Raw genomic sequence first — 19,521 nt, 5'->3', positions numbered from 1 at the left:
ATCGACAGGTGAAGCCACGTATGCAGATAAATTACAGAATGTGGTCGTCCACTGTCACAAATTAATTTTGTGGCTTTTGTATTCTTTTACAGGAAATGGTTTTTTTTAATTTTCTGATTCGATTCTATCATTTAATTATCTATTTATTTATTGAATTCAAATGCGTATAGAAATAAAATCATGCCATTATCTAATTTTTATTTAATTTATTCAATTTACATATTAGAAATAATAAATTTACAAGTATGAAATGAAATAAATACATAAATACAAAAAAGGGAGAAAAATGTCAGATGTCTAATTAGCGATGGATTTCTTTTTATTTAATTTTCAGTCAATTGGTGGAGAGAAATCGAACCTCTTCCGACGTTAAGAGAAAGATCGGAGCATCATCACTAAATTATGACGTTAATGAATTGAAAAGAAAAGGAAAATACCAACATTAAGAGCAAATTTGCTAGTGCCAGGCAGCAAAGCAAAAATATTTCTAGTGTTGTCTCTGTTTTGGAGGACGGCTCACTTTACAGTTACAGATAGATTAGTAGGAAAGAGAGAAACGTGGAGCGTAGATCGATGATGGATCCCACTGGTCCAAGTCTAACTCTATTAATTTTGATTTAATTTATTTCATCAATCAAGCAGCTGTCCTGTGAAGCTGTGATGCGCCCTCTCCTTCCCAACTGATCTTATTAGAAATTAACAAGAAAGAAAGAAAGAAAAAAACAGAAGGAAGAAATGAGCTTTCAAGATGTGCAGAGTGGCGGAGGAGGATGGGGAAGGAAGGCATCGGCGTTTCCGTCTCAGGCGGTGGCTGCCGGTATATTCCAGATCAACACTGCCGTCGGCACTTTCCGTCGACTGGTCGATGCCATCGGGACTGCCAAGGACACTCCCGATCACCGCCAGAAGCTGTGCGTCTCTCTCTCTCTCTCTCTGTTATGCAAAATCGTTCATGATTAATGTGTTCTTATTGTTATGTAATGTAACGAGTGGAAATGCAAAGTGCAGGCACAACACGAGGCAACGCGTACTTGAGCTGGTAAAAGATACGTCTGCCAAGCTCAAATCCCTCACCCAATCTGATCACCAATCCAATGTCAATGTGCGTTTCTTTCTTTACCTCACTCACTCACTCACTCACTCAACTCACTCTCATCACTCATGCCTCCGCCTTTTGAATTTCATCTACTAAACTAAATCACACTGCAACAATTTCAGGCATTTCTTTCTTTCTAATTTAATTCAAATTTCAAAAAAATAATAATAATAATAATAAGAAAAAATGTTGTGATGATTTTTCAGCCGAGTAAGCAGATAGAAGATGCGAAGCTTGCAAGAGATTTCCAGACCACATTGCAAGAATTTCAGAAAGTTCAACAGCTCGCCTCTGAGCGCGAGTCTACTTACATGCCTTCCTTGCCAACGTACCACCCCTACCCTACTGCTACATTTCTCCTCCTTATCACCTTTCTAATTCAAATATTTATACTTGTGTTTGTGTGTGTATGTATGACATTGGCTTACCTCCACACCTTGTTCCTGTTCTTGTTTGTTTTTGTTCTCCTTGTTTTATTGGTGCTTGCTTTGACAACAGCTCTGCAGCTTCCGCCTCTGCCTCTGGGGAATATTTGGAACCTAGCAGTGGCAGCACCAGGGATCAGCACCGCCAACCTTTCCTTCAGGACCAAAAGAGGTAACCCATTTCCATGCTCTCTATCTATATTCACATCATTTGCTCTGCCTAACATTCCAGTCCTTTTTCTTTTCGTTTTATTATTTCTTCTCTCATTGACTCGTTACCAATTTCACATCATCCTTCCCTTCACCTTCCACTTTTGTCTTTTCATCATATGAAAAAATGATTGAATATTGCTTACCGTTCTTCAGTTCGACTTTTTAACTCTTGTATTGTTAAAAAACTTGGAGCTCCCATCCCATCCCATGGCTATGGCCAAAGTTATCTTTTGTATTTTCAGTGGCTCAAAGTCTCAAGTTGCTTCTATGAATCGTGTACATTGGGAGGGAGTCTTAACTTCGGCTGACAACTGACCGTGTATGGTTAATAGTTTGAGCATCTTTGCATGCACACACCCTTACACATGGGTTGGGTTGATACACGTTTTACAAGGATTCGCATTTCTGTTTTGAACAAACACCTCACCTACAGGCAGGAGTTACTTTTGCTTGATAATGAGGTTGCTTTCAATGAGGCCATCATTGAGGAGAGGGAACAGGGTATTCGAGACATAGAAGCACAAATAGGGGAAGCTAGTGAAATTTTCAAGGACCTTGCTGTTCTCGTCCATGAGCAGGGTGTAGTCATTGGTAATACAGCTCACTTTCACTTTGCATTCATGGAGCTTTTTGCTCTTATTTTATTTATCGGGCATATTGTTCTATCATTGCAGATGACATTCAATCAAACATTGACAACTCTTCTGCTGCAACGACCCAAGCTAGAGTTCAACTAGCTAAGGCGTCCAAAGGAGTTAAATCCAGATGCTCATGGGTAAGGAGTAAACAATAAATTAAACAAACTAGTTAACTTTCACGTCTTATCTACCCCACTTACCATTAATACAGGGTGTTTAGTTCTTTGTGATTGATCTGTTAGGGGAAAAGGATGTGTTTAGAATTGTGCACGTTAAAAAAAGAAGTGAGAATTAATGTTATCACAAAAGGAATTAGCATCCTCACATCAAGTCATCTAGACTGTGATACATAATATAGAAAAGAAGACATTAGGTTGCAATAAGAAATGGAATTTACGAGCAAAATTGCGAACACAAAACTTTCACTTGTTTTGTTTAGTGACAAATAGCAAGAAGACTGTCTGGTCTGGGGTAGCAGAGATTTTGTAGAGGACATGTTTGGGTAGTTTGCGAACAAGATCACCCTACCACACAATAATTTTACGTTATCTTAGAATTTGATTCTGATTATCTCCTGTTTGTTATTTCCTGTCAAATTCTTGTCTGAAGCAGCGTATCTTATCTTCAATGTTGGTCTATTATCTGTTGCAGTGTTGGTGGGTGCTGGTAGTTTTGGTCGTGGTCGTCGTGATCGTCGTAATCGTCCTTATCATATAATGTGCAAGTACATACATACATAGTCACTGTGTGCCTCTGCATGACAATGTTGTTTGTCTGATCAATTCTTTGTTTACTGATGTCCTCCAGCTTTTGGTTGAGGTTTACATGTATTAGAGTGGAAACTGGAACGTCTCTTTTTTCACTTTCCTTTTATCTTGCGGCGGTTTTGCGTGTTTTTGTTATCTGTATTATGGTTCCTGGGGTTCACTTTTTGTAATTTTTTTTGTTTTTAATAGTGGATTACTAGTTTTTGGTTTAGCTGTCTTGTTCGCGTATATTAAAAATGCATGTCCTTTCCAGCTCTCTTCCAGAAATGAGACCACGAGAATACGAATGGAAAGAAGGTGAAGGTGAATATGGTGAGGATTTGGTACGAGTCCTGAGATATCGATGTCTATTTTCTGAAATGTAAATAGTGGAAACCAACAATAAAACTGACCAAGCGGCTGCAGTGATTTATGTGTTGAAGACGATTGTTTTCGTGTTTCCGATATGAAACATAATAAACGTGGTCATCGGCAATTCAGGATGCCCATCAAAACTAGGGAATGATCTGTTGGAACAAATCCTATTCTAACATTAACCCTAGACCACAATCAGACATAAGGATCGAAGACAAACTTGTCGAAGCAACCATAGTAGTACCATATCAGTAGTTTCAGGAGAACACATTTGTGCAGCATAACTGTCGAAGCCATCGTGGTTGTCAAGGAACTCTTCTACTCACTTAGAGACCTTTATATTCTAATGGTGATAGACCCCTTGAACGTAGAACACTTTCTCTGTGAGTAGGGAATTCATTTTATATAGATGCAATGGTAGCCAACTTCCATCTATCGTGGAGGGTTGGTTATTCACCCGTTGCACCCAATCCCAACCGTGTATGGAGCAGTAGTGATTAGTGCTTATTTTCAAACGCATGTTGGAAGTGTATTCCTCAATTATAGGATGTAGCTTTACACGTATTCAAACTCTATTTGACTTGGGGAGCATTTTTGTTCACCACCATAAACTATGGTGTATGCTCACCATACACCTAATCAATTGACACGTGTCATTTCACTTAACTCTAGTTAACTTTCATATTAAATGTTAGTTTTTCAATTTTGAAAAACATAACCAAGATTAAGTGAATTGACATATGTCAATTGATTAGGTATATGGTAAGCATACACCATAGTTTATGGTGGTGAGCAAAAATGCTCCCATTTGATTTGTATTACCAACCCATTACTTCTCCTTTATCCTAACTAGTTGAGTCCACATAGGATTCTTACATGATCTTGGGTCCTCAAACTAGGGATCGAAACTATGGACCCTGTGTTAATGCTTAAAATTTGCGGGTCAAACTCATACAGGTGTGGGTTGATACTCACATATCGTAAGGTTGACTTAGAGGATATAATAATTTTAAAAAACAATAGTAAGATGAACATAAGGATATATCGTGGTTCACTCATAAAGGGCATCTTCATATTCACTCAACAAATATAGTCTAATAAATATTTAGTCTTGGTCAACGTGACTTCATCTAGTGGTTATTTGTAGAGCACTCGGAAAGGTGGTTGTTCGTAGAGCACTCTGCATGCATAGCATTGTATGTCTAGCACTCTTCCTTAGCACTGCATGCTTGCCGCTAAGCCTTGCACTGCAATGGTGGTCCTGATAGAGAATCCTGATTCGGCGATCTAATTAGAGCACCATGGTTTGGTGGTCTAATTAGAGCACCCCTTTGATGGCCTGGTGGTTTGATTGGACCAAGATTGTCTCCCCTCCCACCTTCCATCCCCTTCCATCCCCTCCTACTTTTCTAGCCATTGATTTAATGTTTAGTTATTTTAATGCTCTAGATTTTACCACCTCACCAACAACTCCAAAGCATCTTTAAAGCCCGATTTTGCATACTTTTTATGCTGCCTTTCCCACCTCCTCCTATCCATTTCCTGACTTCTTTTTGCCGCCTCCAAAATGACCATAGTCACTTATCATTTTAGCATCCGCCAAAAATATTGGTTATTTGCTCTTCATTATCCAATTGTACGGCCAAGAAAAAAATGAGGACCCCAACATGTTATCAAAAAGAAAATACAAATCCAATAGCAAAAAAGAGCAAAAAGAAGCAAAGAAAATTACATAAACAGACCTGGGAAGACCCAATGAAGATGCAGCAGTGTGAAATGGCATAAGGATAGAGTTGCAAAAGGTAAGAAGATCAAACTTATATCGAATCGGCGGAAGGTGAAGTCATCTTAAGTGGAAGAGGCGGGAGAAAATGACTTTAGGGGCTGGAATGGCAGCAAAAAGAAGTCAGGAAATGGATAGGAAGGGGCGGGAAATGCAATAGAAAAAGTATGCAAAATTGGGCTTTAGATTCTTTGGAGTTGTTGGTGAAGTGACAAAATCTGAAGCATTAAAATAGCTAAACATTAAATCAATGGCTAGAAAAGTAGGAGGGGATGGAAAGTGGGATGGGAGATACTCTTGGTCCCGTCTAATTAGAACACCCTAGCACTCTGCCTAGCACTTCAAAGATTGCCTAGCATGTGCCAAAAAGTTATCTCCTCTTACCTCATGAGGTCTTAGTCCTCATTTCTTCCTTTGGGTATTGGTTTTCTCTTCTTTCCATGTGCCTTGGACTTCTCGTTTCTAGAGGCCAGAAAGGACCCTGCGTTAACGGACTTGGATTGTCTGCCCTCCTATTTCGGTGCCCTTCCCGTGCCCTCCTGTTTTGTGTGGTCACGGTTAAGCCACGTCAATATTTTATATTATTTTTTTATAAAAATAATAAAACAAAAAGAAATAGTAATATAAAATGTTGACGTGGCTTAACCGTGACCACAAAAACAGGAGGGCACGGGGAGGGCACCACAATTAGAGGGCAGACAATCCAAGTCCTGCGTTAACACCCTGATACCCTAAACTCGACCCTGAGATCTCATTGTTCGCGTGTCAGTGGAACATAAGCACCTAGGACTTGATGGCTAAGGTCATTGTAACCAATTATACTGATTCTGCCACCCAAGATCCAGACATGTGGCCACAACTCCAGAGATGCGTAATAACGACTCTGACATGGCTGGAATGACAGTCACCGATCTATACATGCCTTGTTAAAAGTAATCTTCATTGAATAAATCTAGATTTGTAGTAGAATCTTGATTGAATACCATGATTAAAATTTAAAATGACTAATCTCAATTGAACAAGCCACTTAATGGTATTTCTTTAGCTAGTAAGTGAGATGTCTTATGTTTGATTCTCGTTAAACAAGAATTTGAACCACATTATTATGGCTAGCTCAGTGCAAGTCTTATCTCACTCCCTATTCCTTTAGTTTAGATAATATCATATGTTAAAAAAAATACTCAATTGAATATACCCCTTAAAATGTTTTCTTTATTATGACCTAAAATGCACAATAAAATCTCGCTAAATTCACAAAATAAAAAAGTCTTCACTTTTCAAACTGAATTGAAACCAAATTGTTATTGAATACAAAAGAATTTTTATAAACAGTTTATAAAGTATATTTGGATTTTATAGACATTTAATTTTGTCGAAAACCATAATCAATACCTTGAACTTTCATAGCTTAATTTTTGATAGTCGGATCGAATAAATTGAAAAAAATCAATAACTAAAATAAAATAAAATTGTGTGAAAATAAAAATGAGTGTGTGATCACTGTCATATTTAAAATCATAAAAAACAGCCATAATTTTACTTTTCTTTTTACAATCTACCTAAAGAAAATGCAAAATATGCCTTGTTGCCTCACCAATTGGCAATGCGCCAAAATGCTCATGTATAAAGAAAAGTGGCCCGGCCCCCATACGTTTTCCAGCGCAAGAGTCTTGAGAATTGAGATGGGTGAGTTGGGAAGGAGAGTTTGCAGAGGTTATGTGAATCATCTACAGCGGTCGTCGGCTTCTATATCATAGGCTTCTCAGGATCTGAGGATCTAAGTAATTAGGAGGATCATCTGATTAGGATCTGGTTGGGATCGGAGCGGAGGTCGAACGATGACTGCCTGTGTTTAGCTTTTGGCCTGCCTCCTCCTCGTTTTTTATTTATTTATTTCATTGCGAGTATTTATTTATTTGAAAACAAGTAGTCGATTCGCGACTCAAAACTCCAAGACTCAAGAGAGTTAAGGATTGAAGCAGCAGCAGAATAAGCAGGAAAAGAGAGAGAGAGAGAAAGAGAGAGAAATGGCAGCCCTAGTATACCAGATTATGTCTTCCTCCGCATTGGTATCACTGGGACTCTACCACATGGTGGCCACCACCCGCAACCACCTCAAATCTCCACAGTCTTATGCCGCCAAGCCCTACCACCCCTTCCCCCTCTCCTCTTCCTCTTCCAACCTTAATCCTCCTCCTCATCATCGCCTCAGGTATCTCCAGCTCTATGCCATAATCGCCTGCCTATTGGTCGCCGTCGTCCACCAGACCCTCACCTCCTTCGACGCCGACCCACTCCTCAAGGGCAGCACCCCCGTCCACCGATTCACGTCCCTGCAGTCCGCGGCCTCCCTCTTCCTCTTTCTGGTGCTCACGCTGGCTCTGCTGCTTTCCGAGTGTGCCCCATCGGTTCTTCCGCTGCCCTCGGATCTGGTGTTCGGGCTGGCCGCGGCCCTCTTCTACCTGCAATCGCTGGTGTCGTGGGGGGCGGCGTCGGTGCAGACGTCGGATCTGCAGGCCAAGTGCGACTCGGTTTCCGGTCGGATCACGGCGGTGGCGTCGGGGCTATGCGCGGTTCTGGCGTGCCAGCCGAGGGTGTTCGTGGCGGATGTGGGGTTAGGGGCGGCCATGTGCTTGCAGGGGCTGTGGGTGTTGCAGACTGGGCTGTCGCTGTACGTGGAGGCGTTCATCCCGGAGGGGTGCCACAGGCTGCTGGACGTGGTAAACGCGGTGGAGGGTTCCACCAAGTGCGACCTGGACGAGTCCCGGTTCAGGGCGGTGGCCATTTTGGATCTGGTGTTCTTGGTGCACGTCATGTTCGTCCTGCTCATTGTCATGGTCACCTACGCCGTCGTTGCCAAGTCTGTTGGAATCCGCAGATTGGGTTCATATGAGGCCTTGCCCAACGCTGCCCCCTCCTCCGACCACAACCACATTCAGATGAAAGCCTTGAGCGGCACTCAGGCTTAGCTAGCATCCATAGCCACACCCTCACCCTCGTTCAGGAGAATCACCGGTACTTTTTTTTTTCCTTTGTTAGATTTTTTTTTTTTTGTTCTTTTTCTTTAAATCACTGTAGTACTACTGTGATGACATCCGGCAGATTTTTGATTCTGTGTGTATACCATTAACATTAGTTGCATTATGTTACCATCACAAGTACAAACTGCAAACTGCTCTGCTCATTCTTTTGGCTCTGGTATCTTTTTTTTTTAACTTCTTGCCCTATGTTGCCCTCTCTCCTACTCTTACATTGTTACATTAATGAATCCGGCTCCTCTCTTATTTCCTGCCTGTTTGTTGTGTGGTTTCTTCTTTGTTCTTGTCAATTAGATTAGATTACTTGTTTTGCTGGCGTACTGCTTGAAGGGCCTTTACTGCCTACCATGTTGTAATGAACTTGTAAAATGAAAATACCATTTAGGTGGCAATGTCGGGTTAACCATTCGTTTGAGACATCTTCAACTTCTTCCCAGGATTGCATGATTAGAGTTAGAGACACCTGCGCTTAAGGAAATAGACTCACAGAGTGTGGGTGGGGGTGGCAATGTGGCCATGAAAGATTCTAAAGCTCTTCACTAACAGCTTCACTATAGAAAGAAAACCAGATGCAATGATTTTATTAGTCTCCTTCTTTCTGAAGTAACTGACGAGTAAGATCTGTTACCATACATGGGGTAGCTTTGCGGATAGTGAAGGTACCCAAACTCCTGCATTTCACTGCAAAGCACTCCTTGGTTGGTAGATATTTTGAATTGAAAACTGTTTGGTTCTTTTTCAAATGGCATGGTATAATCTTTCAGGTGCTTCGTAACAAGTTTCAACGCGCGTTTGAAACTTTAGATACTCTCATCTTGGTTCTTTTTCAAATGGCATGGTATAATCTTTCAGGTGCTTCGTAACAAGTTTCAACGTGCGTTTGAAACTTTAGATACTCTCATCTTGGAAATAGATTCAGGTGGTTGTTCCATTTGGTTTCATGTTTTTGTACATCTTTCTAAATTTATTCTGGCAGTGCTTTGTGTGTCTGCTCATATGTGTTAATTTAAGCTGGGGATGTGCTATCTCAGGATTTTGATCGACGGTACCAAATGACTTTGTTGTGCTTGGTATTGCGTGATAAAACTAAAGCATTACCATCATTGTCATTCTATAGCATATATGATAAGATGACGATTAAAGATTATGTTTGATACCAACTTATACTATGTAGTTATATTGTTTGCATAATTAGAGTGGGTGTTGGATTAAGTTACCGTTTGTTTATAAATTTGTTATATGAAGGTATGAAGTTGATGAAATGGAAGGCTGAAAAACAGAACAATTATAATTGATTAGTATGAGAAAGTTGTGGTACTACTAATGGTGTCCTCTAAAGAACCGTGTGCGTTTCATTCTTTTTTGTGTTTGTATAAGCTGTTACGAATAGCATTTCCCTTACTGGGAGTCTGGGAGGGCGTAAATGGCATTGAACAGAGTTAATCAAATACGATGGTTTTGGTCGAAAACCGATAAAAATGTGATTGTTAGCTCAAGTTTTTCTGACGGATAATGCAACAAGGACAAGAGCACAAAATTCCATCTTTTGGCTAGCTAGGACATTGAATTCAAACAGCCATGATTAATTCTCTCTCTTAGCTAGGACACTTCATCGTATGTCAGTTATCCACCACAAGAAGATACAAAGATGTTAATCACACGACACACTACAGTAAGAACCTATGCATTATCTGGAAAAGTTTTTTGGCCACACCAAAAGAAAGGGACTCCGTGTTATATTTTATGATATTCCTGAATGCTCGGAATCCTGATCCCAAATAAACAATAGGTTGAGAGAAATTAGCTAGCTACCTAGCCACCTCAACTGATTTCTCTGCTTACATTTCCAAGAGAGGGAAATGCATGTGAGACAGAATACATTTCTATAATTATCGGCACAATTGATCAATATGTTGATTGAAGACGGGAACTAATTTTAATTTTTTATTTTTGAGGTAATGCGTTTTGTAAAAGTATATATACGTAGTTGAAAGTTGGTGTCAAAAAGTAAATAACGTATAAGTGATATATTCGCGTGTTCTCATCCTTTACATACTGCATCGACACGAGTTTTCAATAATATAATATTAAATTTTCTTCAAAATATATTTGCATGTTCTAATTACAAAAATTGCAAATTGGTTCACCGATACATGTAGTCGATGGGCAGAGAGTATGCAGATACTCGTCGTGCTTCAACCTCGTGAGAGGTGATTCCAGTTAGTTAGTTAGAATTAGTTGAATTAATTTGAAGAGCTGAGGTAATGTTTTTCAGGGTTTAATGGAATTACCAGTAATAGCCTAATAGGTAGTTCAAAACTCCAACCAAATGATATCAAACAAACAAACAAACTACAACCCGCCTTGTAAAGCCAACAGGATCCTCTCCGGATCCTTTTGGTGAGGATTTAGTGAGGATCTTGAGAATTCGTAAATCGTGTCATTTTATCGTACATTTTGCAGTTAGTTTTTTTATTTTTAAATATTGCTTATGTTTATTTTTAAATAAAAATATTTAAAGTAATTTTTGATCTCATGATATACGATAAACAAACACAATTCACATATTCTCGGAATCCTCACAAAGAGGATCCGGTTTCCTTGTAAAGACGTTGCTGGCAGTTTAGAGGCGAAGATTGACTACTTCAATGACAGTTAGTGGAGCCCACTCCTTCCCCAAGCGAAAATAAAAAACAAAGATGGACGGACAGATGATAGCAGTTATAGTTTTGTTGTCATGAGGGTTAGCGTAGGTGATTGTCTTGCCGACAAGTTCAAGAGTACGGCCGTCATAGCGTGCGTTGAAGCATCACGCCTTGGGCTATGGACCGGACAACTCTTTTCTTTTCTGTCTTCTTCTCCCTCGTCGTCTCTCCTCTTCTTTCTTGTTTCTGGCATTTCTGGCATTCATTCTTCCCTAATCCTTTCCTCCTTAATCTCAAGTCTTTCACATCCATCCATCCATCGATCGATCTCGCATCTGGGATTCTGTTCTCTTTGATAATTATCTTCTTCTTCTCTCTTCGGGAAATAACACACAGATTAAACAGAAACACAAGGAAGAAAAGTAAATACCTTCACAATTTGGATCCGCCTCGATCGAAATTCCAACTTGTCCTTGAGAGACAGGGGTAAATTAATAGCTCCAAATGTGGTTTCTTTCTATATTTTTCTTCTTATTTCTTTATGAATTTATTTGTTTGTTAAATGTATTTATGATTTCTTATTCTTATGCCTGATCTATCGAATCGAAACGAAATGATAATAAATATTAATTTTTTCATCTGAATTGTGAATCATATCATATAGAATTACAATCATACATACATGTTATTTTTGCTCTTTTGTATCATATCATATCATATTATATCATATAGAGTTACATCTGTCAGATTGTCTGTTAATGTGCAATACGATTGATTGATTGATTGTAAATTCAAATTTCACATAGAATTACATCTGTCAGATTGTCTGTTAATGTGCGAGACATTGGGAATTCCTCAAGCATTTCTCTTGCAAATCGCCGCTATATATGTGATTGTATTCTACTTGTGCCAGGTTCAGTAAGTAATATTGGTTGGCAACTTGACACCTAAGCTGCATGCAGCCTCGGCTTCACATCTCTCTCTAATCCATGGGGGAGTGGGTCGTTGGAGCTTTCATTAACCTTTTTGGCAGCATTGCCATCAACTTTGGAACTAACCTTCTCAAATTGGGGCATAACGAGGTTTATTCTCCATACTCTATTACTTTGGGTGGCTGTCTTGTGTGTATGTTTGCCCATTCCCTTCTTCTCGTTGAACCATTATACATTGTGATCGTGTCTAACAATCTTTAGGCAAATTGATAACCTTCCACATGTTATTGTGATGACTTTCCCACTAGTAGGGTGTGTATGCTTTTTCCTTTTTTTAGCACTTTACTCTAACTGTTACTGCACATTGTTGCTTGAACAATCAACATGCAGCTTGCAAAGCAACAATACAAACCACACCTTTCATTGCATGCTAAATCTTCATTAGTCAGACTTTTACTTCCATTGATTTCATAGTTTTCATTTGATGTATGTGAGAACATCTACATTTCGTGTGTTTTCAATTCTCGTATGCTGTCAACCACTTTGTAGCTAATCTGAAAGTGCAGACTTGAGCCACCTGTGTTCCTTCTGTAGCAATTTAATACTGGTAACTGTATTTATACCATGATGCAAGCGTCAGAATGTTTATTTTCTGTTTTGGCAGAGAGAGAGACATTCAATACTAGAAAGTGATGGAGGAAATGGAAAGCTTCCTTTGAAGCCTATTATACACTATCAGACATGGAGAGTTGGTACAGTTTTCTCTCTCAGTGCTTCATCTGTTCTAACTGTTTTGGATATTCTAGTTTGCACGGTGGATTACGAACACAGGACTTAAAATAAGTTAGCTTTCTTCATATGCAGGCTTTTTATTTTTTGCTCTTGGTAATTGCCTAAATTTTGTATCCTTTGGATATGCTGCTCAGGTCAGTATAAACTCTATTTTGTTAGCCTTGTTATTTGAATCCACAAAGTAGGATTAGTACTATACATACACAGATGTCAACATCTGCGACAAGAATATCTGGATGAGTTTGTTATTTCTAATTAGTTTTGTTTTCTTGTATCCTTCTGTGCAGTCACTTCTTGCGGCACTGGGTTCTGTTCAGTTTGTATCCAACATTGCCTTTGCTTACTTTGTGTTAAACAAAATGGTGACTGTAAAGTACGTTATAATCTGAAGTGAGATTGAATTTTCATAACTGTAATGCTGTCCATACATCCATTTTACACATATTTCTGAGTACATCTCTATGTAATAAGACTGCTTTCTTTACAGGGTAATGGTTGCCACAGCCTTTATCGTTATTGGGAATATTTTTCTTGTTGCTTTTGGCAACCACCAGTCACCTGGTACATGATTCATTTTCAAGTACCATCCCAAACTCCCCCCTGTTGTAAACACACACACACACACACACACAAGTACAACGATTGTCCCTGCAAACATTGCATACAACAGCCTTATCACATCCAACCCCATGTGTGCTGGTCACATGACTGGTTATTGTGAGAGGGCCGTAATATATAACTGTTGCAGAAAAGACTTTCTCCACAAACTCAAATGTAATGAAGTTTAATTGTTTTTGTTACAGTATACACACCTGAACAGCTGGCCGAGAAATACAGCAATATTGCATTCCTATTTTACTGTATGATCTTGGTTTTAGTTGTTGCCTTGCATCACTCCATTTACAGGTGGGAATTAAGTGATAAACTCTTCCTTCTTATTGGTATGGCTCCAACAAAATTCATTTACATCAATTTCTGGATATACAGGAGAGGAGAGCTTCTGCATGCTGTTTCTGGCCAGGATCTGAGACCCTATTGGCATATGCTGCTTCCTTTTTCCTATGCTATAGTTTCAGGTGCTGTTGGATCATTCTCAGTGTTGTTTGCAAAATCTCTGTAAGTTATCTTTCCATGATAGTTCTCCTTGTGTAACGCATGTGGTGCAATCATGCAATTCCCTTCTGTTTCTAATTCCTTTGTTTTTTCGTGGCAGATCTAACCTGCTACGTTTGGCCATGTCTAGCAGTTATCAGTTACATAGCTGGTTCACATACTCCATGCTCCTTTTATTTCTAAGTACAGCTGGATTTTGGGTATCAGTTGTTGCAGATTAACTCTAGATTACTTGTCTCACAAATTGCTGCAATTGCATGCTGTCTTGCTATGGTTCTTTATTTAGCTTTTATATTAACACCTTCCACTTCCACTTGTGCAGATGGCTCGTTTGAATGAAGGATTGTCATTTTTCGATGCAATTCTTATTGTTCCTATGTTTCAGATTGCTTGGACATTCTTTTCCATTTGTACAGGATTTGTATATTTTCAAGAATACCAGGTTCTCTCTCTCTCTCTCCCCCCCCCCCCCCCCAACCCACCCCAAAACATTTTTTTCCTTGGAATATGTTTTTGAGGTTGTGTGAAAAGCATATTTTTGTTCTCAAAACAGGTATTAGATGCACTAAGGACAACAATGTTCATACTGGGAATGATGTCTGTGTTCGTAGGCATTACTTTGCTGGCACCTGATGATTCCAGAGGTATTTAATTCATATTTTAAAAATTTTAAGCTGGCAGAATATCAAGACGTGAACTAACTCTTTAAATTTCAGGTGCTGAAGTCAAAGAAAATCCATCTTTAGTTTCTGTGGTGTCTTCAAGCATTCCAAAAGACATGGGCAGGTACAATACATTCTTTTATGCAACTTTTATTATATGATTTCAATATTGTAGCATATTGATAGCAGTGCAAAAGTGGATATTACACTGTTGTTTTAGTTTAAAAACATATGTTGTAGCATATGCTTTCAAATTTGAGCTGGATGAGTATTCTTTTTGTCAATTTCACCACTGTTTGACACCTGCGTGGGTGTTACAGGTTTGCTGTTTCATCTGAAGATGTACAAATTAGAGACACACGATCATTTCTGCAAGGAATCCTGGTGAAGATTTCAGATGCGATAGTGAAGGCAAAGGTGATCTAAACTGGCTTGTTGAACTTACTGAGATAGAATCCTGGTAAATATCGCATGACTGACTATTAATGCTCTGAACTTGGATCCTTTTACAGACTGCTTGTGCATTGTCACTGGGATTTGGAGATGATTCAATCAATGCATCTGCTGTCCTCGTGATGCCTATGGTGTCATCAAAGATAACGGGCTTTAGAGGAAATGGGTTTGACCGCGCCAAGATTTTCTCCATGAGAAACTCTGGTTGGACCAAGATGTCCATGGATGAAGATGCTACAAAAATGCTGGAGACAAACCCCGTGCTCTCTGAGAGCCCGTGATAGGAGTAGTAAATTGCATTAAATTGCTTCTTAGGAGGGAATTATATTCACTTTGTTGTGTTTTGTAGAAATACAAATGTTTAGGATTCGTTGTATTGTGCTTTGATGTTTTTTTAACGAGGTGTAATTCGTCACGTTATTGTATATTCTTTGCTAATATATTTGGAAGAAAGCTTTAGTAATCGTCCATGAGCTCTATATCGATCGATATGCATTTGCATCACCTTTATGCACCGACGCCCCCACACAATTGGTTTAACCTGAGGACTCATGGTGTAAAAGTTCTTAAAAAATAACTAGGCTAACACTGAAAAATTAAACAATAGTATTTCATTCTTCATTCATGATAAGAAAAACAGCATTGTTATATATTTATACGGGAAATGACTGTTTATCTTTATTTATTTATGATTATCAGATTGAAATAAATAAAATAAATAAAAATAATCATAAATAAAATAAATAAAAATTAAGGAACATGTTTAAATAGATATAAATTAGGTTTTTTTTTTTATCCAAAATGGTATTTGAGATTTGCATAAATCCTCACTCTGATTTGAAATCGATAGAATTGGTTATTGAGTTTGTCCACAATCAATCATTTTGGTCATTCTGTGAAAAATCTTCTATAAAATAAGGATAAAATGATAAAAATACCCTCAATTTTTGTCAAATTATTTTGACATATTGTTTATTAGATTGAGGGTAATTTTGTTATTTTAATCCTTATTTAACATAATTTTTTAACGAATGACCAAAATGATTGATGGTTGACAATTTCAGGAACTGCTTTTATTGATTTCAAATATCAAGAACCAAAGTAAATAGTTAAGCAAATCTCATAGACCATTTTGATAAAAAAAAACCTATAAATTATACATCAGAGCATGATAGAATTTTTGTAGTTGTGTTATTTGTTTTTAACCAAAATTTGATCTACGAAAAAAAATTAAGTGTTGAAAATTGAAATGTAAACCCAGGAGACGTGTAATGAATTGTAGTTGCCCGAAAAAGAAATATAGTTGAGCGGTATCTTGTAGTTTGAGTTGGAAGAGGATCCTCTCCCGATTCACTTTGTGGTGATCTTAAGAATTTCTATATTCTAACCGTTTATTGTACATCATACGGTCAGTTTTTGTCATATATTATTTGTGTTTAATTTTAATTAAAAAAAAGTCAAATAATTACTAACCATACGATACACGATGAATGATTAAGATATGAAGATCCTAGGATCCTATAATTATTTGAAGTTCGAGATTTGTAGATCTACTCCTCGACTCAAGAGAGAGGAGAGATACTTGGTACGCCTGCAGCCTTAGCCTGCAGGAATATATATCGATATATCTACAGATGGAATCCAGCAGAGGAGGTGCGATCGTAGAAATCAAAGTGGTGTCGTGCAAAGATCTGAAAGCCTTCAATTTCTTCCAGAAGCTGTCAGTTTACGCGCTTGTGTCGGTGCAAAAGGATGACAATAAGCAGCAGGTGGTGGTGGATCAACAAAAACAAATGATGAATAGAACACCAACAGATAAGGAAGGAAATGGGAATCCAGAATGGAATCACGAGATGCGCTTTGAGTTTGATCAGTTTGATGACGATGATGATCTCTTCATTCAATTCGATCTACGACACGAGGGTGTGGGCCTGTTGGGAATCGGAGACAGGAGTATAGGAGAGGTTCGTGTGCCCTTGAAGGATCTCATACGCCTACAACAGCAGCAGGATGCATTGGCAACGTACGTAAATTATCAGGTGACGACTAGCGATAAAAAGCCCAATGGGATACTGAACTTCTCCTACAAACTACTGAATTCCAAGCTACCTTACAAATTTGAGGTACATATACAATACACCCATATGAACCATGCATCCCTCTTAATTATGTATACATACATATGTATATATAGTAAAATTGTGAAAATAATAATAGTTATAGTGATCATTATATACATATACTAATATTTGATTTGGTTTTGGTCGTCCATTTGAAAAGGGTAGTACTGGAAGTCATGATGTTCATGATCATCAGCCGCTGCGTATCCAATATCCCACAATTACATTTGAAGACGATGACGATGATATATGTATTAGCAATAGCAATATTAGCAGCGCCGGCTACCACAACAAGTTCAACAGCAGTACCCAAGTCTGCAATCCGGCCAGCTCGCTAATGGAATTACATCAAACTCATACTAGTAATGCGCATTACAATTATAATCCTCCTCCGCCACCACCGGTGCTACCCCCAGCAGATGATCATGTTCATGCCTATTATCTACCTCCGCCACCGCCACCGCCACCTCCTCATCCTCCTCCTCCGCCACCGCCCATGGCAGAATATAATTATCTTCTACCTTCTCATCCAACTCGCCCGTTCCATCATCCTTACCATGATTACGGTCCTTGGAGACCAGAATTTAGACCACCGCGGCCACATGGACATTGACATCAGCTGGAGGTCATAATTGGGTTTTTTTAATCAATTAGTTTGATATATTAATAATAACGGGAGAGATCGTCGACGTGGTTGGTACTGGTACTGGTAGCTATTTCATTGTAACCTGGCCAACCGGTCTGACTTTGACTGACTGCCGGTTGGGAAATAGGGATTTTTCCAGTTTGACGTTCCTTTTCTTTTCTACTAAATTACTGTGTTTTTTTTTCTATTTTTATTTTTTAATATAATGATATATTTGTAAGAAGTGCGGAATAAAATAATATCATACTCGCAATTTACCATATTTAAATTTATAATATCTTTCATTTACAAGTGAAAGGAAATACACGCTACTTTATTACTTACTCTTTGAGCTTTTTTGGTATGCATGATTCGATTTGAATAGGAAGCTCTCGAATTTCAAGATATAGTGAAGGTGAAAATGGATGGTTTTCAGTTGGTGGGAATTAAAAGATAGAGGATTAGCTATGAAGGAAATTCCCTCCTAATCCTACCATTTTAAAAAGAATTGGAGAAGAATTGGAGTTGTTAAGTTTTCTTCACAAATATTTCTATAATTTCACCCTTCAACATACATTAATTCTAAATTCATTTCAATCCAATAATATATATGTACCAAACAAGCCATTTATGGAGATATTTCTAAATTCTTAACAACTAATGGTCGTAATTTTAACCTACTCTTCTTCGTGGAGAAATTTCTTAACTAATGGTCTCCTTCTCCTCCTATCTCTCTATTAGTCTTGACTCTTACCTTTATCTTTGAAATGATGTTGTTTAGCTTGCTGGGTCATTTCTTTGTCTCTATTCTTAACAACTAATGGTCGTAATCTTAACCTACTCTTCTTCGTGGAGAAATTTCTTAACTAATGGTCTCCTTCTCCTCCTATCTCTTGATTAGTCTTGACCAATGTCTAAAATATCTATGATATCAGAAATATCGGTAGTCCAAAAACACAGAAATTTTGATAGAAATATCGGGATATTATCGATAGCGATAAAAATTGAATAAAAACCACGGAAATTGTAAGAAAAACTTGGAAATTTTTATTGAAACTTTGCAGGATGTTTATTTAGTCAATTATCTATTAGTTTATCACAAAAAATTGGAAGGAAATACATTACATGATTGGATTTAACTGATTTAAGTTGATGATATAGCGAGATGACAAACGTTGTGAGTGTAGAAAATATGTAGTAATTAATGAAAGAAGTTTAAACACATCATAATCATTTATATATAATGAATTAGTACAATATTTTACACTTTATACATTGCGTGGTAAGATACATGAGTGACTTAGTACCACATAGAGTTCCTACCTTGATCAAGGTCTAAAATATCGACGATATCGGAAATATCGGTAGTCCAAAAACACGGAAATTTCGATGAAAATATCGGGATAATATCGATATTTTAGACCTTGGTCTTGACTCTTATCTTTATCTTTGAAATGATGTTGTTTAGCTTGCTGGGTCATTTCTTTGTCTCTTTTTATGATTTGTTATCATTTTTTTTCTTCAGGATTTCTATATATTTCATCTAGTTTCTTAATTAGCTAGACCACTGAAAAGTGTCTGCTAGCGGGATTGGGGTTATGTTGATTTAATTCTTAGATGATCAGCTAGAATTTTTATTTTTATTTATTTATTTTTTTTTTTGTAACACTTGGGTACTGAGTACTGAGTGCTAAGTAATCCAAAATTTACTGACCTCCTAATGGCCCAGCCTGTCAACTTTTTTTGGTCTCTAAACCCTAAGCCAAACATCAATTACTCTGTAAGCCAAAGATTCTTCTTCTCCGTGGGATTAGCTACACTCCACCGTGGAGTTCTAGTGGGCGAGGGAATGCGCCCCACTTCTA

General features: G+C 38.1%; 4 protein-coding genes across 8 annotated transcripts; all 4 read left to right on the top strand.

Annotated features, from left to right (window-relative positions):
- The first annotated feature begins 324 nt into the window (after positions 1-324).
- On the top strand, positions 325-3,641 carry LOC126610993 (syntaxin-22-like). 2 transcript variants are annotated; one of them, XM_050279182.1, is made up of 7 exons: positions 325-911; positions 1,009-1,102; positions 1,303-1,424; positions 1,595-1,693; positions 2,168-2,325; positions 2,409-2,509; positions 3,393-3,641. In XM_050279182.1, exons 1-7 carry the CDS (start codon positions 736-738, stop codon positions 3,438-3,440), a joined length of 798 nt encoding a protein of 265 aa, XP_050135139.1. In that variant the 5' UTR covers positions 325-735; the 3' UTR covers positions 3,441-3,641. The 2 variants fall into 2 exon arrangements, with proteins under 2 accessions (XP_050135139.1, XP_050135138.1); XM_050279181.1 differs by lacking the exon at positions 3,393-3,641 and adding an exon at positions 3,024-3,350 and having other exon boundaries at positions 332-911.
- A 3,239-nt stretch (positions 3,642-6,880) lies between these two features.
- LOC126610297 (uncharacterized) lies at positions 6,881-9,783 on the top strand. Of its 4 annotated transcripts, XR_007618461.1 has the most exons (3): positions 6,881-8,291; positions 8,700-9,078; positions 9,167-9,461. XR_007618461.1 is itself a non-coding variant. In XM_050278314.1 (2 exons), the coding sequence occupies exon 1, from the start codon at positions 7,304-7,306 to the stop codon at positions 8,243-8,245; it is 942 nt and encodes a 313-aa protein (XP_050134271.1). In that variant the 5' UTR covers positions 6,881-7,303; the 3' UTR covers positions 8,246-8,291; positions 9,560-9,783. The 4 variants fall into 4 exon arrangements, 3 of the variants coding, with proteins under 3 accessions (XP_050134271.1, XP_050134268.1, XP_050134267.1); XM_050278314.1 differs by lacking the exons at positions 8,700-9,078; positions 9,167-9,461 and adding an exon at positions 9,560-9,783; XM_050278311.1 differs by having other exon boundaries at positions 8,752-9,461.
- Positions 9,784-11,121: 1,338 nt separating this feature from the next.
- LOC126610295 (probable magnesium transporter NIPA8) lies at positions 11,122-15,374 on the top strand. Its single transcript, XM_050278308.1, has 14 exons — positions 11,122-11,445; positions 11,873-12,041; positions 12,556-12,643; positions 12,756-12,817; positions 12,971-13,056; positions 13,171-13,244; positions 13,487-13,589; positions 13,671-13,799; positions 13,897-13,996; positions 14,119-14,238; positions 14,350-14,440; positions 14,513-14,582; positions 14,779-14,875; positions 14,971-15,374. The coding sequence occupies exons 2-14, from the start codon at positions 11,949-11,951 to the stop codon at positions 15,190-15,192; spliced, it is 1,335 nt and encodes a 444-aa protein (XP_050134265.1). The 5' UTR covers positions 11,122-11,445; positions 11,873-11,948; the 3' UTR covers positions 15,193-15,374.
- A 1,062-nt stretch (positions 15,375-16,436) lies between these two features.
- Positions 16,437-17,945, top strand: LOC126610296 (protein SRC2 homolog). Its single transcript, XM_050278309.1, has 2 exons — positions 16,437-17,034; positions 17,192-17,945. Exons 1-2 carry the CDS (start codon positions 16,546-16,548, stop codon positions 17,642-17,644), a joined length of 942 nt encoding a protein of 313 aa, XP_050134266.1. The 5' UTR covers positions 16,437-16,545; the 3' UTR covers positions 17,645-17,945.
- Positions 17,946-19,521: the final 1,576 nt, after the last annotated feature.

The sequence above is a fragment of the Malus sylvestris genome, chromosome 17 (genome assembly GCF_916048215.2).
Source record: "Malus sylvestris chromosome 17, drMalSylv7.2, whole genome shotgun sequence".
Classification (NCBI taxonomy): Eukaryota; Viridiplantae; Streptophyta; class Magnoliopsida; order Rosales; family Rosaceae; genus Malus; species Malus sylvestris.
Note: the sequence above shows the minus strand (reverse complement) of the source record. Positions and strands in the feature narration are given on the sequence as shown.